Genomic DNA, 22883 nt, shown 5'->3' with positions numbered 1-22883 from the left:
AATGGTGAAAAGAAGAAATAGAAAATTGGAGACGCACAACATAACAGAAATGAAAAGTCTTTCTCACCCGCGGTCCCCAAATGGTTTTGCACTGTGTTTTTACCCAAATCGCCAGATTATCAACTGACAATTCCTGCTTGTACAAATCGGTCAAGAAAACGGGAGAGGACGAGGTGGGGAAATCTAGTCCGCCATGGCCTCCAACAACGGACACGGCCAATGGGAACAGACGTCTCTATAAAGATACACGAATGGCCAGGGAGCCCATGAAAGGAAGATCAGCATCGTCAGTCACCAGGGAAATGCAACTCAGAACCACGGTAAGATAACACTTTCTCCCACCGGATGGCTAAAACCAAAATAGACAGTAACAAGTGCTGACGAGGATACCCAGTAACTGGATCGCTCGTACACTTCTCATGGGACTGGGAAATGCTGCCACTGCTTCAGACAACAGTCTGGCAGTTTCCCAAAAGGTGAAACACAGAGCTACAATTTGGGGTAATTTTACCACCCAACAGAAATAAAAAATAGATCCATGCAAAATTTTACACACAGATGTTCATAGCAGCATTATCCGTAATAGTCCTGAAAAGCAGAAACAACTCAAATATCCATGCTCCGATAAATGGATAGACAAAGTATGGTAAATCCACACAATGGGAAATTATCGGGCAGTAAGAAGGAATCTTCAAGTGACACCCGGTACTACACGGATAAACTCGGAAATCATTATGCCGAGTTCAAGAAAGCAGACACGAGACCGTGTCTGGTGCGAGTCCATGTCTATGAAATGTCCAGAGAAGCAAATTTACAGAGACGGAAAGCTCAGTAGTTGCCAGTGGCTGGGAGAGATGCACAGGGGGAGGCTGAGTGCTGACGGGCACGGAGTTTCCTTTTGGGCTCATGAAAATGTGGAATAGGAGTGATGGTCCCATAGCTTGGAACAGACTAATAAAACCACTGAGCCTCTTTACAAGGGCAAACTATATCATCTGTGAATTCTATATCAATAAAGCTTTATTTCTGAAAGGGATATAGCCAACTGAAGCCTGAAATACAGAACACAGAGCCATTATGCCATAACACGTTGTCTCCTCGGCCCGTGTTCATCAATAGCGTCTAATTCAGTGGGCACCTGCTGTTTCTGAAAGAAGCAAGATTGACACGGGACAACCTATTCCCACGCTCCACCGGAGCAGCATGATGACCCCGAGGGGAGGGAGGTGGCCTGGCTCGCAGCCCCCTTCCGTGGGTACGGACCACGTGCCTGCCCCTCCAGGCTCTCGGAGGGGCCTGGAGCTGGGACGCATATGCGGCCTGCCTTGCCTCACCTTCTCCAGCTGCTCCCGATGAAAGCAGCAGCCTCGAGACCCCGAAGGTGAACGGCTCCCTCCTGAAACCGAGCTCGCCCCGAAACCCTGCTCTCTGTGAGGCGTGAACCGCCGGTGACCCCAACGTCGCGGCACGGAGGGGTGTTAATATTTAACCACCAGCCTGGGAACAGGGAGTTGCTGGGGCTGGTGGCCTCCTGCTCCCGGGGATAGCCCTGAGAAAGCTGAAAGCTAACCCACAGGGAGAAGCAGGAGGGCGGCCCGCCACCACGAGAGCTGGTTTCCAGCCCACCTCCCCCGGAAAGTTCCACGACACTGGAAAAGTGGGTATTTTTAAGTCTCTAGCGTGGGAAGGTGGAAAGTCCTCCCCCCCCCACCTGTGGCTCCTTAGAAATGATTCGGAGACAGATCTCAAGGGCCTTCACCATGACCCCCTCCCAGACCGGAGCCTCCGGGAGATGAGTGCGCCATTCAAACCAGCCCCAATCGGGACAGCCCCAGAAACTGCAAACCAGGAAGCTTGGAAGTCTAAGGGTTTCTCTAGGCCGGTGCACCCCAGGCAGGAGCCCCAGGGAACAGAAAACCCAGCCGGGCCCCATCCCGTCCCGTCCCCAGTGCCCATGGCCTCATCACTGGAGCCACGTGGGGACGAAGCCTCCTTCCCCCTCCTGCCTGAGGGTCCCAGCGGTCTGGGGTCTTAAGAGCTGAACAGAGCCTGGGATATCTGCTCCCACTGGTTCAATTTTCAGCTGGGGAGGCCAGACCTGGAGTACAGGGCACCAGTGGCCACACGTGAATAGCCAATTCTGGGCCTCCGTCTCAGGGGGTATGTCCGAAAACAGTCTCTCACCATTCTAGCCTGAGACCCGGCTTGACAGTCATCCCCCCACCCCCACCCCGCGTCCCTCAGACACAGCCCATCACCTTTGGGGAGCACCCATGGCTGAGGCTTGGAAGGGCCACACCTGGAGGTACCCAGGGTTTCTGCAGGAGGCCTGGCTGGCAGCGAGAGGCCCAGCACCCGACACTGAGGCCTGGGAGCACTCCTGCCGCCCTGCTTGAATGAGTGACATTCTCTTACCTAATGCTCCTTCCTCCAACGGGGCACATAGGGTCAGGACCCCGCTTTATAGGTGAGACAGTGAAGGGGTCGAAAAGTTAAGAAACTGTCCTCAGCCAGGGAGTGGCAGGCCCCAGATAAGAAGCGACACAGAGCCACCCTTCCTTCCCACCACACACAACACACAACACACACACAACACACACACCCTGCGCCAGGAATCTTCCCAGGAGTTAGAGGGCGCAGAGAGAATCCAAGAGAATGTGGCTGGCCCCAGGCCAAGTGACCCCCATCCAAGAAAGAGAAATGAATTTCTGACTAGGTGCTGGGCAGAATCACACACACACCCCCGGAAGCCCACATCCTACCCCCAGAACCTGTGACTTGTCGAGTCAAGGGGCTCTGCTGATGTGATTTAGGGGGCCCCCTATCGTCAACAGGGTCCCTATAAGGCAAAAAGGGTGACACGCCAACCAGAGACAGAGGTGTGAGAGAAGTAGTGTCTCTAGACACTACTAGACACTTCTGTCTCTAGTGTCTAAGGACAGCAGTAGTGTCACAGGGACGTGACTGCTAGCCAGAGGCCGTGAGCCAAGGGATGAGGGTGGCTTCTGGAAGCTGGAGAAGATGAGGCGACAGATTGTCCCCCCTGGAGCGTCCAGAAGGGGCTCAGCCCCGACACACCTTCAGAGTAATTCAGTGAGATCCATCTAGAACTTCCGACCCCCACAGACATAACATGACAAACAAACAGATATTGTCTCAAGCCACTCAATTTGTGATTTGTCACAAGAGCCGTAGAACGAATGGAGTTTCATTCCTGAAACCAACCCCCAGGTCTCAGGTGCTCTGTGAGGAGCCAGACGCGGGCTCGGGCTCCCAGATGAGCTGAGCACATCACCCAGTGAGGGCCGTTAGACCCCGATCAGGGGGCAGGAGGAGAGGAAGGAGTCCTCCAGGGCAGCAGAGGAAGAAAAGCAGTCCAGGGTCTCCTGAGGCAGGTCAGAGGGATGGGCAGAGCTAATGCAGCCAGGAGGGCAGGAAGGGCATTCCAGCTGAGGGAACAGAGGATGCAAAGCAAGGGGAGAGGGGGAGGGGAGCCTGCAGCCAAGGGAAGGTTCTGGTCCAAAGAGAACGGGGAAGCTGGGGGAAGAGTCTCCAGCAGGGGTTACCAGCAGACTCCCCTCCCTCACCCCTGCGCTGACCCTCACCCCCACCCCCCGGCCCTCTGGAACACTGCAGGGCTGGACACTTTAAATCTCCGCACGCTGCACTACTGCGGGGCCTCGAGAACATGCCCCAGAAGACAGAGCAGGAGCGAGCGCGGTGGGGAACCCCCAGCTTTCCCGGGCTGACATGATGTCACAGAGGGGAAGAGGGCATGCTGCTGCTCGGCCCAGGATGAGTCAGGCTGGGAAGCCAGCAGCCCCCGTGCACCTGGAGTCGGACCAGCACGCAAACACCAGGCCCGCAGGGGCGCTGGGAAGGAGATCAAAGGGCCCAGGGGGGAAGTCGGGCGTGGCGCCGCGGGGAGTGCCCCTCCAGGGCCCCCGGCTGGGGCGGACCCAGCCCAGGTCCCCAGCACCCCACCTGCGGCTCCAGGGAATGCCCTGCCCTTCTAGCAAGTCACCCAAACAGTCCCTGGCGTCCCGGGGACAGAAAGATGAAGTCGGGGAGGTCCGAGGCTTTTTTTAAACACGCTTTAAGACTACGCATATCCAGGAAGGCTAAAATTAAGTCATTTGGGAGGAAGGTGGAAAAATACACAAAGAAGCATGGTACCCTCCGCCCAGGGCCGGAGCATGAGTCGCCAGCCCACGGCCTCCCCACCCCAGAACCATCTGTCTGTCTTTCTGACTGTCTCTCTCTCCCTCCTCCCTTCCCGCCTCGGCCCCTTCGTCTGGGCATTCACAGGACAGTCAACAACACTCCTGTCTGCAGTCCAGGAGGCCCGTGTTGTCAGAAGTCAGGAAGCAGATCAGCAGCCATTAAGGTCGGGGCCTCAGTTTCCCCACCTTCAAGAGGAAGGGTCTGAAATTTACCAAGGTCTTAAAAACTGCCCCCATTAATTGAATACCCAAGAGAGGAAAATGAGATGGTCAAGAATGAAAAGGCTCTATATTCGAATAAGGGTGGAATGCACCACAACACCCCTCCTTGAGAAATTTCAGAATGTGCTTTAGCTCTTTAAAGGCTCTGAGAAGTCCTGCTGCAAAGAACGTCTACTCTGGCTTTGGCATGTGATAAAGAGGCTCTCAAACATGTGTGTGCCCATGGGTCATGGAGGCAGGAAGTGGACAAGGAGGAGCAGAGCTAAAAATAGAAGGTTCTCCCCTATTAGGGATGCAGCAACCGACAGAAGAAAACAATCAAGAGGTCTGAGTGAAGTCCAGAATCCTCTTTGTGAAGAAGCCCCCTGGTTGGTCCTTGGGTCACACTTTGGGTGGACAGGGACATAGGTATTGTAACACAAGGCTTTGGGTCTTAGGAAAGTTAAAGTAAAATCCCAGGGGAGTGACCCTGGGCAAGCCTACTCCTCTCCCTCAGCTTCTTTTATTTATAAAATGGGTTAACTATAAGGACTGTTCTCAAATGGATTAAATGGGATGACAGAGTCAGGAGGGCCCAGCCAGTGTCCAAGGCCCGTGGCTCTGGGCTGGAGCAGACCTCAAAGGCAGAGTGAAACGACCCCCGCCCCGGATTTGAGCTGCCTCAGCCCCAAAGCAGGGAGCTCACAGCCCAGCTGGGACCCTCACTCAGGATGCAACGATCTTGGAACAGGCCTGGCTCCCGATCCTGAGAGGGGCTGCTGATTCCCACGACAGCTTCGAGGCAGGGGCTGTGGCCCTTTCCACAGGTGGGAGGCGAAGGTTCAGGGAAGCCAGCAGTGGTTCTGGTGGTGGAGGGAGAGCTGCCACCAGGAGGATCCCCGGGGGCCCTACTCCCTGCCTTCCTGCCCCGACCTCCTCGGCCCCCAGCAACCCTCGAGGCCTTCGGAGCCTCGTTATCTGAGTAGGTGACTGCTCTGCCTTCAACCCTTGATTAGCTCTTAGAACAAAAAGCCCAGAGTCCCGAACGTGTTCCCCCTGCCTCCCGACACCCCTGCCCGGCCCCACGGCTCCAGCCTTCCCTGCCTCCCGTCACGCCCGTCTGGGCAGGGCCTCCGCCTACACAGGCCCCCGCAACACGGTCCCCCGCCCTTTGATCTCCCGCACACCTGCGCCTCCTTCGGCCCCCCGGGGAAGCTTCCACCGACACCCGAGAGGCACGTTGTCCGGAGACACGCTCCGAGCCTCTCTTTTCCAGCACTCGGGCTGGTGTTTAAATTAGTCTGCAGAGGTCTTCGAAGCGTCCTCTTTCCCGACCAGGATTTTGAGCTCCGAGGCCACAAGAACATGGCCTGCTTTGCCGGCCGCTGGCGTAGCCCGGGCACCTAACACCGCGTGGCACGCAGTAGGTCTCAATTTGCTGTTGAGCGAACGTGCTGTGCCATCGGTGCGCTCCTACCAGCCCAGGGGGCGGTCTCTGGGCTCATGTCCTGTCGTCTGTGTTAATAAAAGAGGAAAAGCGGGGCGCCTGGGTGGCTCAGTGGGTTAAGCCGCTGCCTTCGGCTCAGGTCATGATCTCAGGGTCCTGGGATCGAGTCCCGCATCGGGCTCTCTGCTCAGCAGGGAGCCTGCTTCCTCCTCTCTCTCTCTCTCTGCCTGCCTCTCTGCCTGCTTGTGATCTCTCTCTGTCAAATGAATAAATAAAAAATCTTTAAAAAAAAAAAAATAAAATAAAAAAAAAATAAAAGAGGAAAAGCAAAGGTTTCCTTTTCAAGTGACTTTAGTGTTTTCAGCAACGGATTCACCCCCAGTTCCTAGGGCCTCAGGCCACGGCTCCCCCCTACCCCACTGCCCATGGGGGGTGCCTGGTCCTGGCCACCGGTCAGCCCCGGGCCCTGCACAGCCCACCCTCCAGGCCTGCCTGTGCCCTCGGGGGGCTGCCGGATGACCCAAGCAGAGCCCCAGCGGGAAGCTGCCGGGGGTGTAGGCTCCATCCCTCCATGCCTGTGCCCTCGTGACCGCCGGCACCCGCTCCTTCATCGGGATGTGTCCGGGGAAGCCAGGAGGACACGGATGGACAGGAAGCCACAGCTAGGAAGAAAGCCAAAGGCCAAGTGACTTTTGGCCCCAACTCTTGTTCCCCTCTGCTTCCTGTCCTGGGTTTGGGCCCCCGAGTTGCCAGACACTGGAGGCCCTGTCACTCCGTCCAACCGAGGAACAAGCCACACAGACACCAAAGGACAAGAGGTGAGCCGTGCGGGTGACGTCAGTAACCAAGAGGCCTCAGGGCGGGGGGGAGGGGTGCCCTGCAGAGACCCAGGGCCTGCTGGGGAGCCCGAGAGGCTTCGGAGGCGGCTCTGGAAACCCGCGGCTGGGCGGCTGCGTCCACCTGGCACCGCGGAGGCGGGCGGAGGAGACTCCCCGGCCAGCAGACTCATCTCCCCAGCCCTTCCCCGGTCGCCCCATTTCCTCCAGCTCCAGCGCCAGACCAAAATAGACCGAGGTCAAGGCTGCCTCTTCCACGCACACTCAGGGAATAAACAAACCGACACAAACACAGCTTTCACGCTGGTCGCCCTCCCTACCTTTCTTTCTTTTTCTTTTTTTTTTTAAGAACCACAGGCTGTTTTAAGATTCCAAACCCAGAGGCAGGGAAGTCAAGTGAAGCGGGCAGATGACGGGCAAGGGAAGTGAGCCTTGCAGCAGGGTCTGCGGACAGACACAGGGATCACGATCGCCAGGTTTGAGGCTTCCAGAAACAAAGGCCAGATGGGAGCGCCTCCATGCAGAGTGGGACGGGGTGTCTCAGACTTAACTCTGGCCACAGATCCTGAAACGGAAGATCGGTGGCCAGAGGGGAGGCTGAGGAGACAGCTCACCGAGGGCCCCACCGGCCGGACACCCCATCGTATCTTCTGTCATATTTCGGGGGCCCTCCGCAAAGACAGATCCCGAGTCAAGGACTCAAATGCAAGTAGCCCGAGAGGCGCCCCCCAGGAACCACCTGGACACGAGCGAGAGCGTGAGGAAGGAATGAAAGAAAGCCCCAACAGGACGCCGTGTGCAGCTGGGGCTCACACCTCTGGGCCCCCAGGACGAGGGCGAACACCTCTCCGCGTGGTGCTCCTCAAGGTGACAGGAGAGTGCGGGACTGATCCCTGACCACCGGCAACGGAGGGCTGCCCCCGGGGGCCTCCGCCCCTCCGTGGGCTGCAGACGGTCCCAGGGTCTGAGAAGACTCTCGGGCAGGAGAGGCCAGTGCTGAGTGGAAGCACCCGGGTCTGTGGCCACCGCACTGAGGAGGGACGGGGGCTCTGTCCGAGGCCCAGCTGGCAAGGCCGACATGACAGGAGTCACACACACCCCCCCGAGATGGCCGGTAGGGGCTGGAGGAGGAAGACAGCGGGCAGGACATCCACCCAAGACACCCGTGGCCGTGGTGCCAGCGAGCGGAGAAGGTGATGGAGAGGAAGGCGGCAACACCCAGGAAGCAAGACTGGGGGGTCACAGGTTCACCTGGAAATTCAGGGTCTGGACATGCACCCCGGGCCCTCTGACGGGAAAGGGATCCGAAGCAGGACTCTGCTAGCAAAAGCTTTCCAAGAAGAACCCCCATTTCCTTTCCTTTGACAATAGGTTTCTCTGGAGGCTTTTGGTTCTGGCTCTTCGTCCTACCTGACTCCCGAACCACCCTGCCCCCTCCTCCACAGTCTCCACCTGCCGGCCCAGTCCCTGAGCCAAAGGTCGAGTGCAAATCCCCAACCCCACAACATCCAGGGGAAAAACGACGTCTGCTTTTGGACCTAGGTATCATCTTCAAAGAGTCCTTAATTTAGCCCTAAAGAAGAGTCAGTGGCCAAAGAAGTCCTATTCCTTAAAAGGCTCTTACAATCCAGTCTTCATTCAAAAAGCAAAACCGTCCGCTCTAAGCCGGGCCCTGGAGGGCCGGCGGTTGAAAGCCCCAAAGATTCCGGGTGTTCCGGGCTGAGGACCTAGTGATCTGGACTCCCAGCTGCCCGGGTTCAAGACAGCAAGACCGCGCCGCGACGGGGGAGTGGAGCTTCGTTTTAAAGCAGGCAGTGCCGTGGGGGCAGCCGGCTGGCCCACTCAGGAGGAGCGCAAGGCTCTCGACCTCAGCGTCATGAGTGTGAGCCCCGCTCCCGGTGTAGCGATGACTGAAATAAGGAAATGCACTTAAAAAATAAAATACAAAGAAAACAGAAAAACTACAAAAACAGTCAGATTAAAAAGACGATAGGTAGGGTTGAGACAGACCAGCCGGAGTGGGAAAGGGTTATGCACACTCGGCGAAAAGCCGGTCTCAGAAAAGGGCAAAGTCCAAGAAACTCGTAGGAGGAGATGCCTAAGGAGACAGGACGAGGACAAGTCAGCTGGTATCCCGGGTGGGATCCTGCAAGAGAAGACAGGCCGTGAGGATGAAACCAAAAGGAATCTGGATAAATGACTGGCCTCAGTTAATGGTAACAATGCATCCACATCGGTTCTTTTTTTTTTTACAGAGAGAAACACAGCAAGAGAGGGAACACATGATTGGAGTGGGAGAGGGAGAAGCAGGCTTCCCGCTGAGCAGGGAGCCCCATGCAGGGCTCGATCCCAGGACCCTGGGATCATGACCCAAGCCGAAGGCAGACACTTAACCGACTGAGCCACCCGGCACCCCAACATGGGTTTATTTTTCACAGCAAGTGCACCATACTGATGTCATCGGCTGATGGGGGAAGCCAGGCACAGTGCATACTGGAATTCTCCGTACGTACCCAATTTCTCTATGTCTAAAAGTTCTAAAAAGAAAAATAGTCTAATAAGAAAAAGTAAATTATATTTTTTTCAAAAAGCTGGTTTGGCAGTATAGGTGCAGGAATTAAACTAGAATAGACCAGACGGACAGGGAGATGGGGTGAGCAAAGCAGGGGCCGGAAAACAAGAAGTGTCCAGAGCAAAGGGGGTAGGCAAATGCCAGCCTGGCCATATCGGAGGGCGTGTGTGCGTGCGCGTATGTGTGTGCAGCCGCCACGGTGTACCTGTGTATATGTCTGTGTGTTTTGTGTGTCCCTGTGCCTTTGTGGATGGGCGTGCCTGTGTGTGTGTGTGTGTGTGTGCACGTGTCTGTGTGTGTGTGTCAATGTGTCTGTGTACGGGAGGCAGCTGGAAATGAGGCGGGAGCTGGGCTGTGGAAGGCACGCCCCGGACTGAAGCATTTCAAGGTAAAGCTGCAGGGTGTGCAGGTGAATACGGCTATCCGCACACATCTGCAGACATCCATGCCCAGAGAGTAGCAGGGCCCATTCCGCGGGCAGGGGACCTGTGCCATTACTCAGGGGCCCACCCACAGAAAGACTCCCTGCATGGTTTAATGCTCTGCCACCACCAGCTTGAAATCCAAGGTACATTCTTAGCAAGTGGACCCACATTTTCACTTTGTTCTGGGTCTCACAAATGATGCGGCCAGTCCTAGGTGCTTGTTTTGAACCATCAGATAATAACAGCCACTTCCAGTACAATTTCAACTATGGACACTCTGGAAAAGGCAAAATTATAAAGACAATTCAAAGAAAAACAGGAGCCATCAGGGTTTGGGGGAGGGGAGGGATGAAGAGGCAGAGCTCAGAGGACTGTTGGGGCTGTGAAAATACTCAGGATGACATCATAATGGTGGACACAAGTCCAGAGAATGGACAAAGCCCAGAGAATGGAGACCACCAAGAGGGAACCCTACTGTGGACTACAAGCTTGGGGAGATGATGACGTGTCCATGTGGGTTCACCCATGGTAACAGTGGTCCCACTCTGGCTGCGGATGTTGACATGTGTAGGGCGAGGGGGTTTAAGAGGAATCCTCTGTACCTAAAATGTCTCTAAAATAAGATTAAAAAGGGTGCCTGGGTGGCTCAGTGGGTTAAAGCCTTTGCCTTCAGCTCAGGTCATGATCCCAGGGTCCTGGGATCGAGCCCCGCATCGGGCTCTCTGCTTGGCGGGGAGCCAGGTTCCTCCTCCCTCTCTCTCTGCCTGCCTCTCTGCCTATTGTGATATCATTCTCTCTCTCTCTCTCTCTCTGTCAAATAAATAAATAAATAAAATAAGATTAAAAAAATAAAAAGAATACACATGAAGACTTCTAGTCTCAACACCCGTCCTGTTGGGGTTAGAAATGAGAATTTCTGGGGTTTTTTTCCTCTCTGTTTTTTAAAGATTTATTTATTTATTTGAGAGCTAGAGAGCAAGACTGAGTGGCCGGAGGGGCAGAGGGAGAGAAAGAGAGAGAGAATCCTGGAGCAGGGAGCAGGGAGCCCGATGTGGGCTCCATCCCAGGACTGTGAGATCATGACCCGAGCTGAAGGCAGACACTTGACCAACTGAGCCTCTGCCAGGCGCCCCTCTACGTTTCTCTTTAAACCTGCTCCCATGTGGTTCCAAGGACAACTCAATTTGGGCCTTACAATCCCAGACCCTGGGACCCATAGAAGCCTGTGAGCAGGTGCGTGACAGGTGCGAAGCAGTGTTTCGGGAGTGGAGAGCGGTCAAGGTGAACAGGAAGGTCAGAGGAAGACAGGGATGGGGTAGAACTTCCTATGCCGAGCATGCGTCAGAGCCAGCAGCACCCCTGCGGCCTGTCCAGAACCCCAGCGTCTCAGACCCTCCTAAGTGGCTCCACGGCCCCCAGGAGCTTCCCTCCCAGATGCCAGCACACACTCTGCGCCCATCAGCATCCAGACTGGAAGTGCCTGGGGACTGCCTATCCACCTCCACACCAGTGCTTCTTAATCAGGGGGCGTCCTGCTCTTGGGGGACATGTGACAATACCTGGAGATCATTTATGTTGCTGCCGCTTGGGGGTGACATCTCCCGGGTACAAGCCAGGGACGCTGCTGACCTCCCCGCAATGCCCAGGATGGCCCAGCTCATGCAGGGGTCCGCAGGGACACCACAGCACGTCGGCGCAGCCACGCCTGAGAGACCCAGCCTCCCACCCTACTGACAGAGGTGGCGGCATGGACTCTGCAGCCCCTTGAGCCCTGACGGTGGGGGGGAGGGGTGGTAAGGGGTGCGACTCTGACTCCCAAAGCCTCTGCAGGAGGAGGGAGCCAAAGTCACCCTCCTGAGACTCTAGGTGGCCTGGCTGCGTGCCTTTGCCCACCACTTCCCGGTGCTCCTTCCTTTGCTGGAAACATTTTCTAATTACTCACTTGCACACACAATTCTCGTCTTGGGGCAAGCTTCCAGTGGTCAGTGGGCTTCACTCCACGGCAACTCGCTCAGCCAGCAGCGGCTGCCTCTCCTCTCTGCCTGGGGGTCCCGCTGAGGATCAGGCAGGAGGGAGCTCCGTGATCCATTAGCAATGCCTGCCTTGGATCCCGGAGGGGGCGTGTAGGCCGGGTTCGGTTCGGGTTGGCTTTCCTTCCTCCGTTCTGGGAGTGGGAAAACGGAATGCCTTGGGCATTGTGAGGGGCTGGGGGGTTGGGAGAAGAAAATGGTGCTGACAGGCTGGCAGGAAGACAAAGGAAGGAAGAACCAGTGTTTGCAAGAACCTTGGGCATTTGCCCAGACGCCTATTTCCACCATGAACTTGAAACAACCAAGGACTTCCATGAGCATGGCTGATTCCTTCAAAACATCATCTTTTGGGTAAGCCTGCCTTTCCCATTCTCACTGAGTTCATATTTGAGCAGGCCCTTTTCTTCCCAGCTACAGATGACCGCTCATGACCAAATTGAAAAATATTAATTCTCTTTGTCTCCTGCCAAAAAGGCTAAAGCAATTACAGGCCCTGATATGAAACACAGATGTTAATACATTTGGAAAAACAGGCTCCTATAGGCAAGCAGAGGTCCAAGTATGAAGTGCTTTTGGAATTAAAGTGCCGGATCAAGTTATACAGACAGCCCCCGATGCAAAAGCCATTCTCCCGAAATTCATTCCAGTGTGGGAAACCCAGGGCCACGGCACACATGCTGACATTTCCCCTATGTGCAGACGAGAACCAATCCACCCTTGGGTACCCTCTGGCACACAGCTCTAAATAATATAATTATAATCATCACAGGGAAACCTCCCTAAGATCGAAAAGTATTATAATTACAGGCAATTTTCACTTTTTTGGAAATTGGGCTCAAATGCTGAAGAAAGACTGCAAACAAGGCCTTCTCGAGTTTCAGCCCTGGAAGAGAGAACTCGCTGGAAGGTTTACCGGGAGGGACCAGTCCCAGGCTGGAGGAGCTGGGAGGAGCTGGGAGAGCGCGAGGCCGCCCCGGGGCTCCTCGGCCAGCACTCAGACAACTGGGCTGTCCCCGGCATCTTCATGCCAGGCCCTGGCTTGGAGCTAGGGACACCTGCAGGCAGGAGGCGGCCATGGTCCCCCAGTTCAGGAAGTCCACAGCCTGGGAGAAGGCTACACACGTTTTCCTCCAGTCACACACACACACACTCACAGGGTTTACAGAGCACCTGCTGTGTCCCAGGCTCCTGGTACAAAGAACAGAACAATGGGGAAAATACAGCCAACTCCCACCGTCACAAGACACCTGTCCTTGCTTAGCCCCTGGGCAACTGTCAGGCTCAGATCTTCGGGGAGGCTCCCCCAGGGTCTCTGACCCACCCAGCTTCCAAGGGGTGGAATGGGGGTGGATCCAGATATCTCCAAAGCCCCCAGTCTTTCCCTCTTCATCATGCAGGATCGTGGAACACGCGGGTCAGGTCTTTTGTCTTCCCTGCCTCAGTTTCCTTCCCCCCGTCATTTCCTGATTCCTAGGACTGCCGTAAGGGCAAAGGAAGAAAAACAGATCGGACAGGAGAGAGATGCAAGCTTCCTTTCCTTAATCCCTAACCTGGCACTGTGCCTCAGTTTCCCTGTCCGTGAAGTGAGATGGGTAGTGGTACCTCCCTGGGGAGGGGGTTGTGACGGGAAGGACTACAGAGGGCCGCACGGCATTTACTCCAGGCAATTAGCTCTGGCATCACTGCTGTTCCAGAAGGCCGGCCTCTCCTCTCCGTTCAGAGAGGTGTCCCCAAGGAGGGCGGGGCCAGGGTCGCGCAAGCGTAATGGAAGGCATCAGCCAAATGGATGCCGACGGACAAGCAGCAGCCCTTACCCGCAGGCAGGTCTGCAAGGGGACCACTTCATGGGGGGACATTTGTTCACCTTGACCTTAGCCGTCAGGCGTGAAACCCGTCTGGAGTGACCAGAGTGGGGCAGCGGCGGAGGCATGCCCCGTGGTGGAATCGTTTGTGTCCTCTTGGAGAAAGACGGCTGGGCCCGGCCACTCCCCTCAGGAACGCTACCTGCCACTCAGCTGCGCGGCGCACCATCCTCGAGGCCCGGGAGGGAAGCAGGACAGAAATCCGCGCCCCCACGGGATGGATGAGGGACTCATCCAAGGTCCCGCAGATCCTCAAAGGAACAGCCAGGGCAGGGAGCAAGTCCACTCCGGGCAGCCTCAAAAACTATCAGTGTCAAGGTGACACCAGGACCAGCTACATCAGAATTGTCCAGGTGGGACCCCAGCACCCCAGCTGGCACGTATTACCTGGTTTTGAATTCCACCTTCGTGTGTGACCTCGGGAGGGTCACCTAACACTCTGTGTGCCCCAACGGTCTCATCCACAAAATGGGAGAATATGGACTTCTCGAGGTCATCAGGAGGGGGTTGGGAGGACGCGGGCCCTGGCTTGCGAAGCGCTGACCGGGTCAGTCACAGGCACAGAACCTGTCGTCACTGATTCCCCACCAACCCGACTCTCCCCACAAAGACAAGCTTGGGATGAATGATGGAAGGAAACAAAAGCACAAAGATCAGGAAAACCACCAAGGCCCACCAGTCAGCCACAGCCTGCAGGACCGGAAGCCAGAGGCGCTAACTGGACACAGTCTCTGCCCAGCAGGTTGTCCCTACATGCAGGCTTCTTCCAGAGTGATCCCTCCGGACACGGGAGGGGACCCCAAGGGGACCCCAAGAGGCATCAGGGGCCTCTGTTCCTGTCCAAGCAGCTCCGAACTGGGGTTTGACAAATGTACTAAGAAACGTACCAAAGGGTCCTTGACCAGACTGCCCCAGGCCCTGCTCTCCCCTGACCTTCCAGCATGTCTGGCGGGTGCCTACTTTCCTGCCTTTTGAAAAGACTATAGAGAGCTGAGTCGGCTGCTCTTGAGAAAGCAGCACAAAACCAGAGCTCCCGCCCTGGGGCTGAGGTGTAGTGGCGAGACGTGCAAGCCAGGAGACGGGGAACCAGGCACGTAGGCCTTCGGGAGCAGCAGAAAACTGCTTCTGGAAGCTTCCGGAAGCCTCTGGAGCCAGAGCCCGAGGGTATCCCCACCCTCAGCCAGCCCCTTCCCTGTGCCACTGAGACTGTCAGTCAGGGTCAGGACCGCACTTCAGGCTCGGTCCTACAGAGGAAAACAGTTATCTTTGAGAAACCAGGCTAAAGGGAACACAGCAGTCTGTCTGTCCCCTTCTGTCTGTCAGGCAAAGAAGAAGGCTCACAGAGAGGAGCGAAGAGAGCTCTTGGTCGCCTCCTGTCCACAGCCCGCAAGCTAGACAAAAATGCCCAGCCCCACCCCCACGACTCTGACTTATCTGGAGTTAAAAAAAACAAAAACAAAAAAACCTGCTTTCCCCCTCCCCCCAGTGATTCTAGCCCACAGCCAAGGGCGAGAACCAAAGTTGGGGAATCACAATCACCATTTGAGGCCCAGGTGAGGAAATCAGGACACGTGAGAAGCACCACGGTGCTGTCGTAGCCAAAGACGCGAGCCCCGGAACCCCAGAGACCCAAGTTCAAGCAAGTCCCAACTCTGTCACTTTCTAGCTGTGTGAGCCCAGGTAAGTTACTCCCTCTCCCTGAGCCAGTCTCTGGCTGGGGACTTTCTCTGGAAAGTGGGGATACCAAGTTTTCCAAGGATCCTTTCCAAGGTACGTAAGGAAGCAGAAGTGGCCGGCACAGTCACTTCCAGAAAGCACCAAATGATGGCAAGCCTAGAGCAGGGGGTGGGGAGGTGCTCTGGTGCGTGACCGTGTCCCTCTGCCCAGACATGCTCATGGTGATGAAAGTCAGGAAAAGAGTCAGTCTTGCTACCAAGTCCTTAACCTTTACGTAGCACGAGGGAGACTGGCGAAGGGTCCAGAGAGCTGTGCCCCGGAGCCCTCAGTGCTCTCCCACTAAGACCAGCTCTGCACCCAGCACCCATGCACCTTCTGCCCCCACCCCTGTTTCCCTGAATGGAAATCACAAGGGCATCCCCTGCGCACTTGCCAGAATGCAGAAGCTCATCCCCACACACACCCCAGCCCCGCCCCATAGAAGTGAACTTGACTGCATTTTCACCAGATCTCCAGGAGCCCTGTCACCAAACTGATTAAGGACAAGGAAACTGCTGGGCTTCCTTCTCGAGAGGGAGGGGTCAGAGCTGTGGCAGGTGTGAGGGTTCTGGGGGTGCTGAGGACACTGCCAAGGAGCCCCAGGATGCTCCCTCCATGAGAGGAGCCGGGAGCGCTGGGGGAACCCGGGGAGGGCCACTGGGTGTGACAGAGCCCTCCCCCGGCCCCAGCAACAAAGGGACACATGCTTGCCTCCTCCCTCTCCTCGCCTGCCGGCTGCCCTGGCAAACGGCCCCTCGGCCCCCACTCCAGCCTGTCACGGGGACAGCTCCTTCTTCCTCAGTGACTCAGGCTGTGGCTGAGCCAACCTTGGCCCCGGAGACCACTCTGAGGTCACCCTCCTGGCAACCAAAGTCCCTGAGACTGACCGAGGGACACTTTTCATCCAGCTGCCAATATCATCTCGACCTTGGCAGTGACTGACACCCTTTGATGAGGTTCTGCTGTCCTAGCAGGCCTGTGTGCCCCCTCCGGGGGTTTCTCATTAAGCACCTGCATCCCCCACAGATGGGGCAGCCCTGGGGGAAGCAAGCTTGGACCCAAGGTGTGTGTGGGGGGGGGGGGTAAGGATGGAAATGCCGAGTCCAGCCCAGAATGAAACCGATTAACTGATGCGATCCCCTGTAAGCCAGGCCCAAGCCGGTCCACCCTAAGTCCTGGGGTTCAGAAGAGGAGGAAAGGCTCTGACCCCTTGCTCCCCCAAGCACTACTCCCCCAGCAAGGCCACTGGAGCCAAGGCCCCCGTCCCTAGACCTGCCTCACAACCCCACTCGTCCCACAGCCCCTCACAGCCCCACTCGTCCCACAGCCCGTCGAGGGTGGCTCCAGTGGCCTCCCCAGCTGTCCGGGGCAACGCTGCGAGCAGGGCCCGAGGGCTGTGCAAGGCCTCCAGCTCGGCTCATTATCGGAATTTAATCTGGATTCCGAGAGATCAAGAGGACTTGGTGGGAAGTGGCTGCCACGAGGGGAGAGGTGCTGAGGCTAAACCAAAGCCGGCTAATCCCCAGCACCGCAGAGCTTTCCTGGAGCTCAGGCAGAGAATCGCCAGTGAGCCAGATGTCCCGGCCCCACACAGCTGGGCGGCTGACGGCAGCAAGACCCCAGACCCTTCGGCAGAGGGAGCAGGCTGGCCACGAAGTGGGGTGGCAGCCACAGGATCTGGGCTTCTCGGGGGATCAGATCAGCCACAGGCCTTCAGCCTGAAGAGGATGCGTGTCCCTTCCCCGGGCCCTAGAGCTGGGGAACGCAAACGAGCCCCCGCCGCCACACACGCTTCGGCCTGCGGCCCACCGGAGACTGCAAAATGAGGCATTCGGCAGAGACGGCTGCGGGGGGCGGGGGGAGCACCGTGGCAGCCAAATCTTGGATGCCCCCACCCCCATTTTCCTTTGAAGACCCCTGATTCCCCGAGATGATGGGGATCATGGTGAAGCAGACGGCGGGGATGTAGGCGATGGTGGTGGTCGTGGTGGTGGTGGTGGTGGTCGTGGTGGTGGTGGTGGTGGTCGTGGTGGTGGAGATGGTGGTGATACTGATGGTGGTGACAGAGATGGTGGTGATACTGATAACACTGAACCTTTACTGAGCACCCGCTGAGTTCTAAGGAAGCCCTGGGAGGTAGGATGACGTTATCATCCCCATCGTACAGAGGAGGAGCCTGAGGCTCCAAGGTCATTGCTTCCAGAGGCCATGCTGGTAGGTGGTGTCAGGATCTGAATCCACACCCTCAAGAGCTGGGTGACGCACCCGGGGAATTACACAATACAATCATATGGCTTCTGGATTTAAAAAAAAAAAAAAAAAAAAAAACAACCCACCCAGAAAACACATATAAATAATTCAAAAAAATTTTTTAACCTTTTAACTTCTGGAGAATAAAGGCCTTACAGCCTTCTTTCAGGGACAGAAAGGAAACTTAGACACCTGAAGACGCAGCCCCGTCCCCGCGCTCCGCTCCCTGCCTCTTTTCTACTTTGCACTTGCCAGGTCATCTCCTCGGCCCGAGGAGCTCCCGGAGGGCAGGGGTGTGGGTCTGCTGCCGCTGCCCTGCACACAGCAGGTGATCAGACATTTGCTAAGGAGGAACCTGGTCTCCCAGCAAACCAAATGCCCCCAGAGTCAGGAACGCAAAGCGAGGCTCACAGCCCCCAAAGGGGGCCTGTGGCTAAGCTGCTCACAAGGGGCAGCCCGTTGCCCCTCGCCACCTGCCGGAGAGCCGCAGACAGCTGCCCTGCCCGTCCCTCTTCCAACCACGGTGACTCAGGCCTTCTCCCCTCCCCGAGGGCCTCTGGATCCACCCCACGGAACTAAGACAGGGCCGAGGAGGCAGCAGCCTCAAACCGTGACGGGACACGAGCCCACGATGCCAACAGGCTGACACAGGCAGAAAGACAAGCAGCTGCTGGCAGCCTGGTGGGGAAGAAGCCAAGGCTCGTGTTTCATTAAGCAAGGACCAAGTGGCTCGCCCCATCTGGGTATTCTCACGTCCCTCTGTCCTCCCCAGAGCCCGTGCTTGTCCCCACCTTAGGACCACGGCCTTTGCCGTTCCAGCCCACGCCCCATGGCCAGAGCCTTCTTGTCATTCCGACACCCCAGCTCAGCACGGCCTCGGCCACCCATGACCGCTTGATGGCTTCAGGAGGCCAGCTTGTCTGCATCCTTGCCTCCCGGTTTGCTGCCCATCTCCTCCAGCCCGCGCTGGGGGGTGGAGTGCACCCCCCAAAAAGATACGCTCGAGTCCCACCCCAGGTACCTGTGAATGTGACCGTATTTGGGAAAAGGGTCTCTGCAGATTAATTCGCTTGGTTAAGTAAGGTGAGGTCGCATGGGAGCAGGGAGGGCCCCGAGGTCGAGATGGCCGGTTTCCTTCCAAGAAGAGAGAGGCACACAGAAGAAGGTCCCTCGAGGGTGCAAAGCCACGTGGAAAGAGAGCAGAGAGAGGACAGACAGCGGTAGCTAGAAGCCAAGAGCACTGACAATGGACAGACACCCCTGGAAGCTGGAAGAGGCAGGAAGGAAGCCCACCCCTGCCCTTCAAAGGTTTCAGAGGCAGCCGACACCTCACCTTCCAACTCCGAGCCCCCAGAACCCTGCGAGAGCCCATTTCCATGGTTTTAAGCCACACACCTCGTGGGACTTTGTGAGCACAGCCCCGGAAAACCAGTCCTCTCCTCAGCCACCAATGTCCCCAGAGACCAGCTCCAAATCCAGCGCCTGGCCTGTGGGTGCTCAGCAGGGGGGTGGGCGAAACACATCTCTGGGCTCACACGTCTCTCTCCAAGTACAGCGGCCTCGGACCCCCACAAAGGAGGTCCTGTGCCTGTCACACCAGGCTTGCCCGTTTCAGGGACCGATGTGTGGCGACGCCCCTCATGGGAAGCGGCCGCATCCCAGGCAACCCTGGGGACACTGCAGTGGCCAGGGAGGGCAAAGGCCTTCCTGTCCGGCATCTCAGGAAACTCGGAGAAGAGCGGCCCAGGTGACACCAGCCAACCCTTGCATTCTCTTCAGCCAAACCCACTCGGAGCAGCCATTCCTGAGGTGAAGCCTCTTGCAGGACGCTCCTGAGGCAGGTGTGGGGAGCCTGCCGGGAGGGGCGGGGAGGGAGTGCGGCTTGGTGTTGGCACAAGCAGCCGATCGGGCGCTGGTGACAAATGGCCGGTGGTACCTGCGTCCTCGCCAGCCTTCAGGAGAAAAGTCAAACATGTTTTTGTTCAGGAGTCCTGGGGGGTCTGTCAGAGTCCAGAGCAAACAAACGGGTGTCACGGCCCAAAACGAACTCCATCCTTCTTCCTATATTCGGTCTGAGGGGCAGGGCACCGATGTCGGGGCTCACTGGGGGGCCGGAATGCCTATCGTAGGATTCGGAGGTGCCTCCCAAGACCGCTTGCCGCCTCCCCCGCAGCACACCCTCCTTCTGGTACCCTCCTTCCAGGAGCGTCTGCTGGCCTCCCTATAGGGCGAGTGGGGCCGTGCACACAAGCCGGGGCCCTCAGTGCAGACTTGGTCCCGCCCATCAGACTGACAAAGACCAAAACAGCTCGATCAGAGATGATGTTGTGACACACAGGAGATCGGCCTCCCCCTGGCTTGTTGCTATAAACGGACACAACCTCCGAGGACAGCCGTCCAGCAAAATCGAACCGTTACCGACGTGTGCACCCTCGGACCCCACGGTTCTATCTCTGGGGCTGTAGCTGACGGACACGCGCCGGTGTGAAATAATGTTGTCCACAAAAATAACGCGCCTCCCGCCTGTCACACGGGTGGAGAACCTCAAGGAACAGGGAGCAGAGGCGTCCTGGGGGGTGGGGCCCGGGGCCCAGAGCCGGGATGGAGTCTTCCTGGCCACTGTAGCTGCTGTTCTCTTGTCCATGTGACAACGTGACAGTCTTACCTACGCAAAAGTGTCTTTTCAAAAGAACTACTTTTTGTACACCCAGGTACAAGTCCTAATTTGGCCACTGTCTCCCTGGGTGGCAGCAGGCAGATGATTCACCCTCGGCTTTCAGCTCCTAAAGCTCCCCGCATCCAGGAGCGGCGCCCCACAGGGCTGCGGGAATACAAACCAGGTAACAAATGCAAAACAATGGAAACCCTTAGAAAGAGAGGCTTGGTTGTCTTAGTCTTGTCTTAGTCTTTAAGATGACCCGTGAAGGAGGTGGTGACGTCTCCTCTGTCCCCAGAGTGGTAACAGGTCCCCGTTCCCACTGCAAATGCTGGGACTGTCCATCAGGAGGCGCCCACAGCAACTTCCCGCCATGCCTTACTGGGGAATGGCATCCGGCCATGACAGGAGTCCACTAGCCTGAGCCCCACTGAGGCAGGGCGGGGGGGGGGGGGGTGGGGTCACAGTCACCTCCGGAAGGACCGATATGCTCACTCCATGCTCTGGCCCATCTCTGAGCCTCCTGACCTCTTAGGAGACCTCGAAACCAAAGGGTCTCCAGACAGTCAAGTCTTCCAACCCAAGATCTGGGTTCCTGACCTCGTGATTCTTAGAAGGCCGAGTTCTCTCTCTGCCTGTTTATTTCTGGGTTAGAGTTTTGATCCCATTTTCTTACGGATCGCCGCCTTCACTGGTTGTCTGAGGTCATGTGCTGGGCTTCACGGTGCAGTGTAGGGCCCGGCACATGGTTGGCAGCCCGGGACATACATGGCCCGACCGCTCCGGCCCCAGCCCAGCCACCACTCCCTCCCTCCTCTGCCGCTGAGGGCAGCTCAGCACCCCTCCCCAGCACCGGTCCCAGCACCCACCTGCCCAAGTGCTCCTGCAGCACCTGGTAAACGCTGATCCGGAACGTCTCGTTGTCAAAGCGCTCCTGAATGTAGTCCTTGTAGATCCGGAATTCGGCTGCGGTCACAGCCTCCCCTTCCGGGATCTTGGAAAGATCAAACCGGAACTCCCGATGGTGGTAGCGTGGATAGAAGAACTCCTTGTCGTGCTCCACTGGAGGGAGGAAGCACACGCCACACCAAGGGCTCATTAGTTCCCGGCTCTCACTCTCCCACCGCAGAGTCCAAGCCCACCCACGGCTGGACCCTCCTGGTGTTCACCACCCCTTCTACGCTGCCCCGCAGAAGCCTGGAGACACACAGCCTTGGCCCTGTGGTCCCCTTGAACGAGAGCAGTGACTCGGCATCAACCCTCTGGGAAGAGTGGGGCACCGACCAAGCCATCCCAGAGGCCCTGGACACACTCTGGTTCATGGTCCTGGGTTCAAATCCAGGGTCAGCCACTAACTGGCAGGCCTGCACAAGACCTGCTAATCTCTCTAGACCTCCTTTTCCTTATCCAAAAATGAGGATCATTATCCTGCATGGGTTGTTGGGAGAGCTAAGAAACCTAACACCGGCAGCTTAGCGTCTGGGAGGGCTTGACAACGGTGAGCTATGACGCGTGTAGACAGACCTCACTCTGCTTGTCATGGGGTCCCTGAGGCCCAATGGTGTTCAGCCCCAGCAGCAGGTGGGAATCACCATGGGGGCTGTGGGAAAACGCTGACGCCCTGTCTCAGTGGTGCGCTGGTCAATGTTGAGGAATTGGGTCTCTGGGACCTTATCGGTCGTGTCTGTTAGTTTCCATTTTGGCCGATTTCAAGCTCCCGAAGCGAAATCACTGAAGATGGGGGGTGGGAGGCTGACATGGGGGGCTGGGCTGTGCTCATCCCACTCTGAGCCAACTGACTCAGTATCTTTGGGGAGGGGGCCCAAAAACCCGTACTTCTTAAAGCACCCCAGATGTTTCTAACAACCGCCAGAGTTTCCAACCACGGCCTTAGACTAAAAGCAGAAAAAGCAGCGAACAGCAAGGTCGGGCGTATGCTTTTTAAAATGACTTCAGGAGGGGCACCTGGGTGGCGCAGTGGGTTAAGCCGCTGCCTTCGGCTCAGGTCATGATCTCAGAGTCCTGGGATCGAGCCCCGCATCGGGCTCTCTGCTCAGCAGGGAGCCTGCTTCCTCCTCTCTCTCTGCCTGCCTCTCTGCCTGCTTGTGATCTCTCTGTCAAATAAATGAATAAAATCTTTAAAAAATAAAAATAAAATAAAATAAAATGACTTCAGGATAAAACAAGGCAAAGGCCTCAACTCTTCTCCTTCATACTGACAGTAAGACTAGACTGAGAGATTATGCCCATTTCATCGATAATAAATGTTAAATGGATGTAAGCCCCAAAAGAGTGTTTCTGGAAGGGGCCTGTGATTCCCGAGGCTCATGTATCCTTTGGTCCAAAACGGAGCAAGGATGAAGCTGGGAATCAAGGGCTGGAAAGATGCAGAAGGGCCAAGTTCAAGCAAGTGTGTGACATCTGCAGATACCTTTCCTCTCCCGGGAGACACAGCCCCATCTCTGCTTCCTGCCTACGGTGGGGGGACAACCAGGGATACAAGAAATAGAGGAGAAATGTGCCCAGGTCCACCTCTGGCTTCAGCTTCCTAATCCCTAGAGGCTCTCAGGCAGGGTCAGGGCTGCCCAGCTGCAGGCAGGACATGAACACCTTGGAGGAAAACTGTTCCCAACACCGGCAGCCCAACGGCCCTTCCTACAGACCT

At 56.7% G+C, this 22883-nt stretch overlaps 1 protein-coding gene across 1 annotated transcript in view; it reads right to left on the bottom strand.

The window, feature by feature from the left end:
- Nucleotides 1-21332, bottom strand: part of LOC101685224 (bone morphogenetic protein 7) — a 55865-nt gene extending 34533 nt beyond the window's left edge. Inside the window, exon 1 of the mRNA XM_045082044.1 lies at nucleotides 21088-21332. Coding sequence (XP_044937979.1) covers nucleotides 21088-21317 — 230 coding nt within the window. The 5' untranslated portion in view covers nucleotides 21318-21332. The remainder of the gene's footprint in view (nucleotides 1-21087) is intronic.
- Between the last annotated feature and the right edge of the window lie 1551 nt (nucleotides 21333-22883).

Source organism: Mustela putorius, unplaced genomic scaffold, assembly GCF_011764305.1.
Source record: "Mustela putorius furo isolate JIRA1106 unplaced genomic scaffold, ASM1176430v1.1 tig00000592_pilon_pilon_pilon, whole genome shotgun sequence".
NCBI classification, from domain to species: Eukaryota; Metazoa; Chordata; class Mammalia; order Carnivora; family Mustelidae; genus Mustela; species Mustela putorius.
The sequence above is the reverse complement of the archived record's forward strand: the minus strand, read 5'-3'. Positions and strand labels throughout refer to the sequence as shown.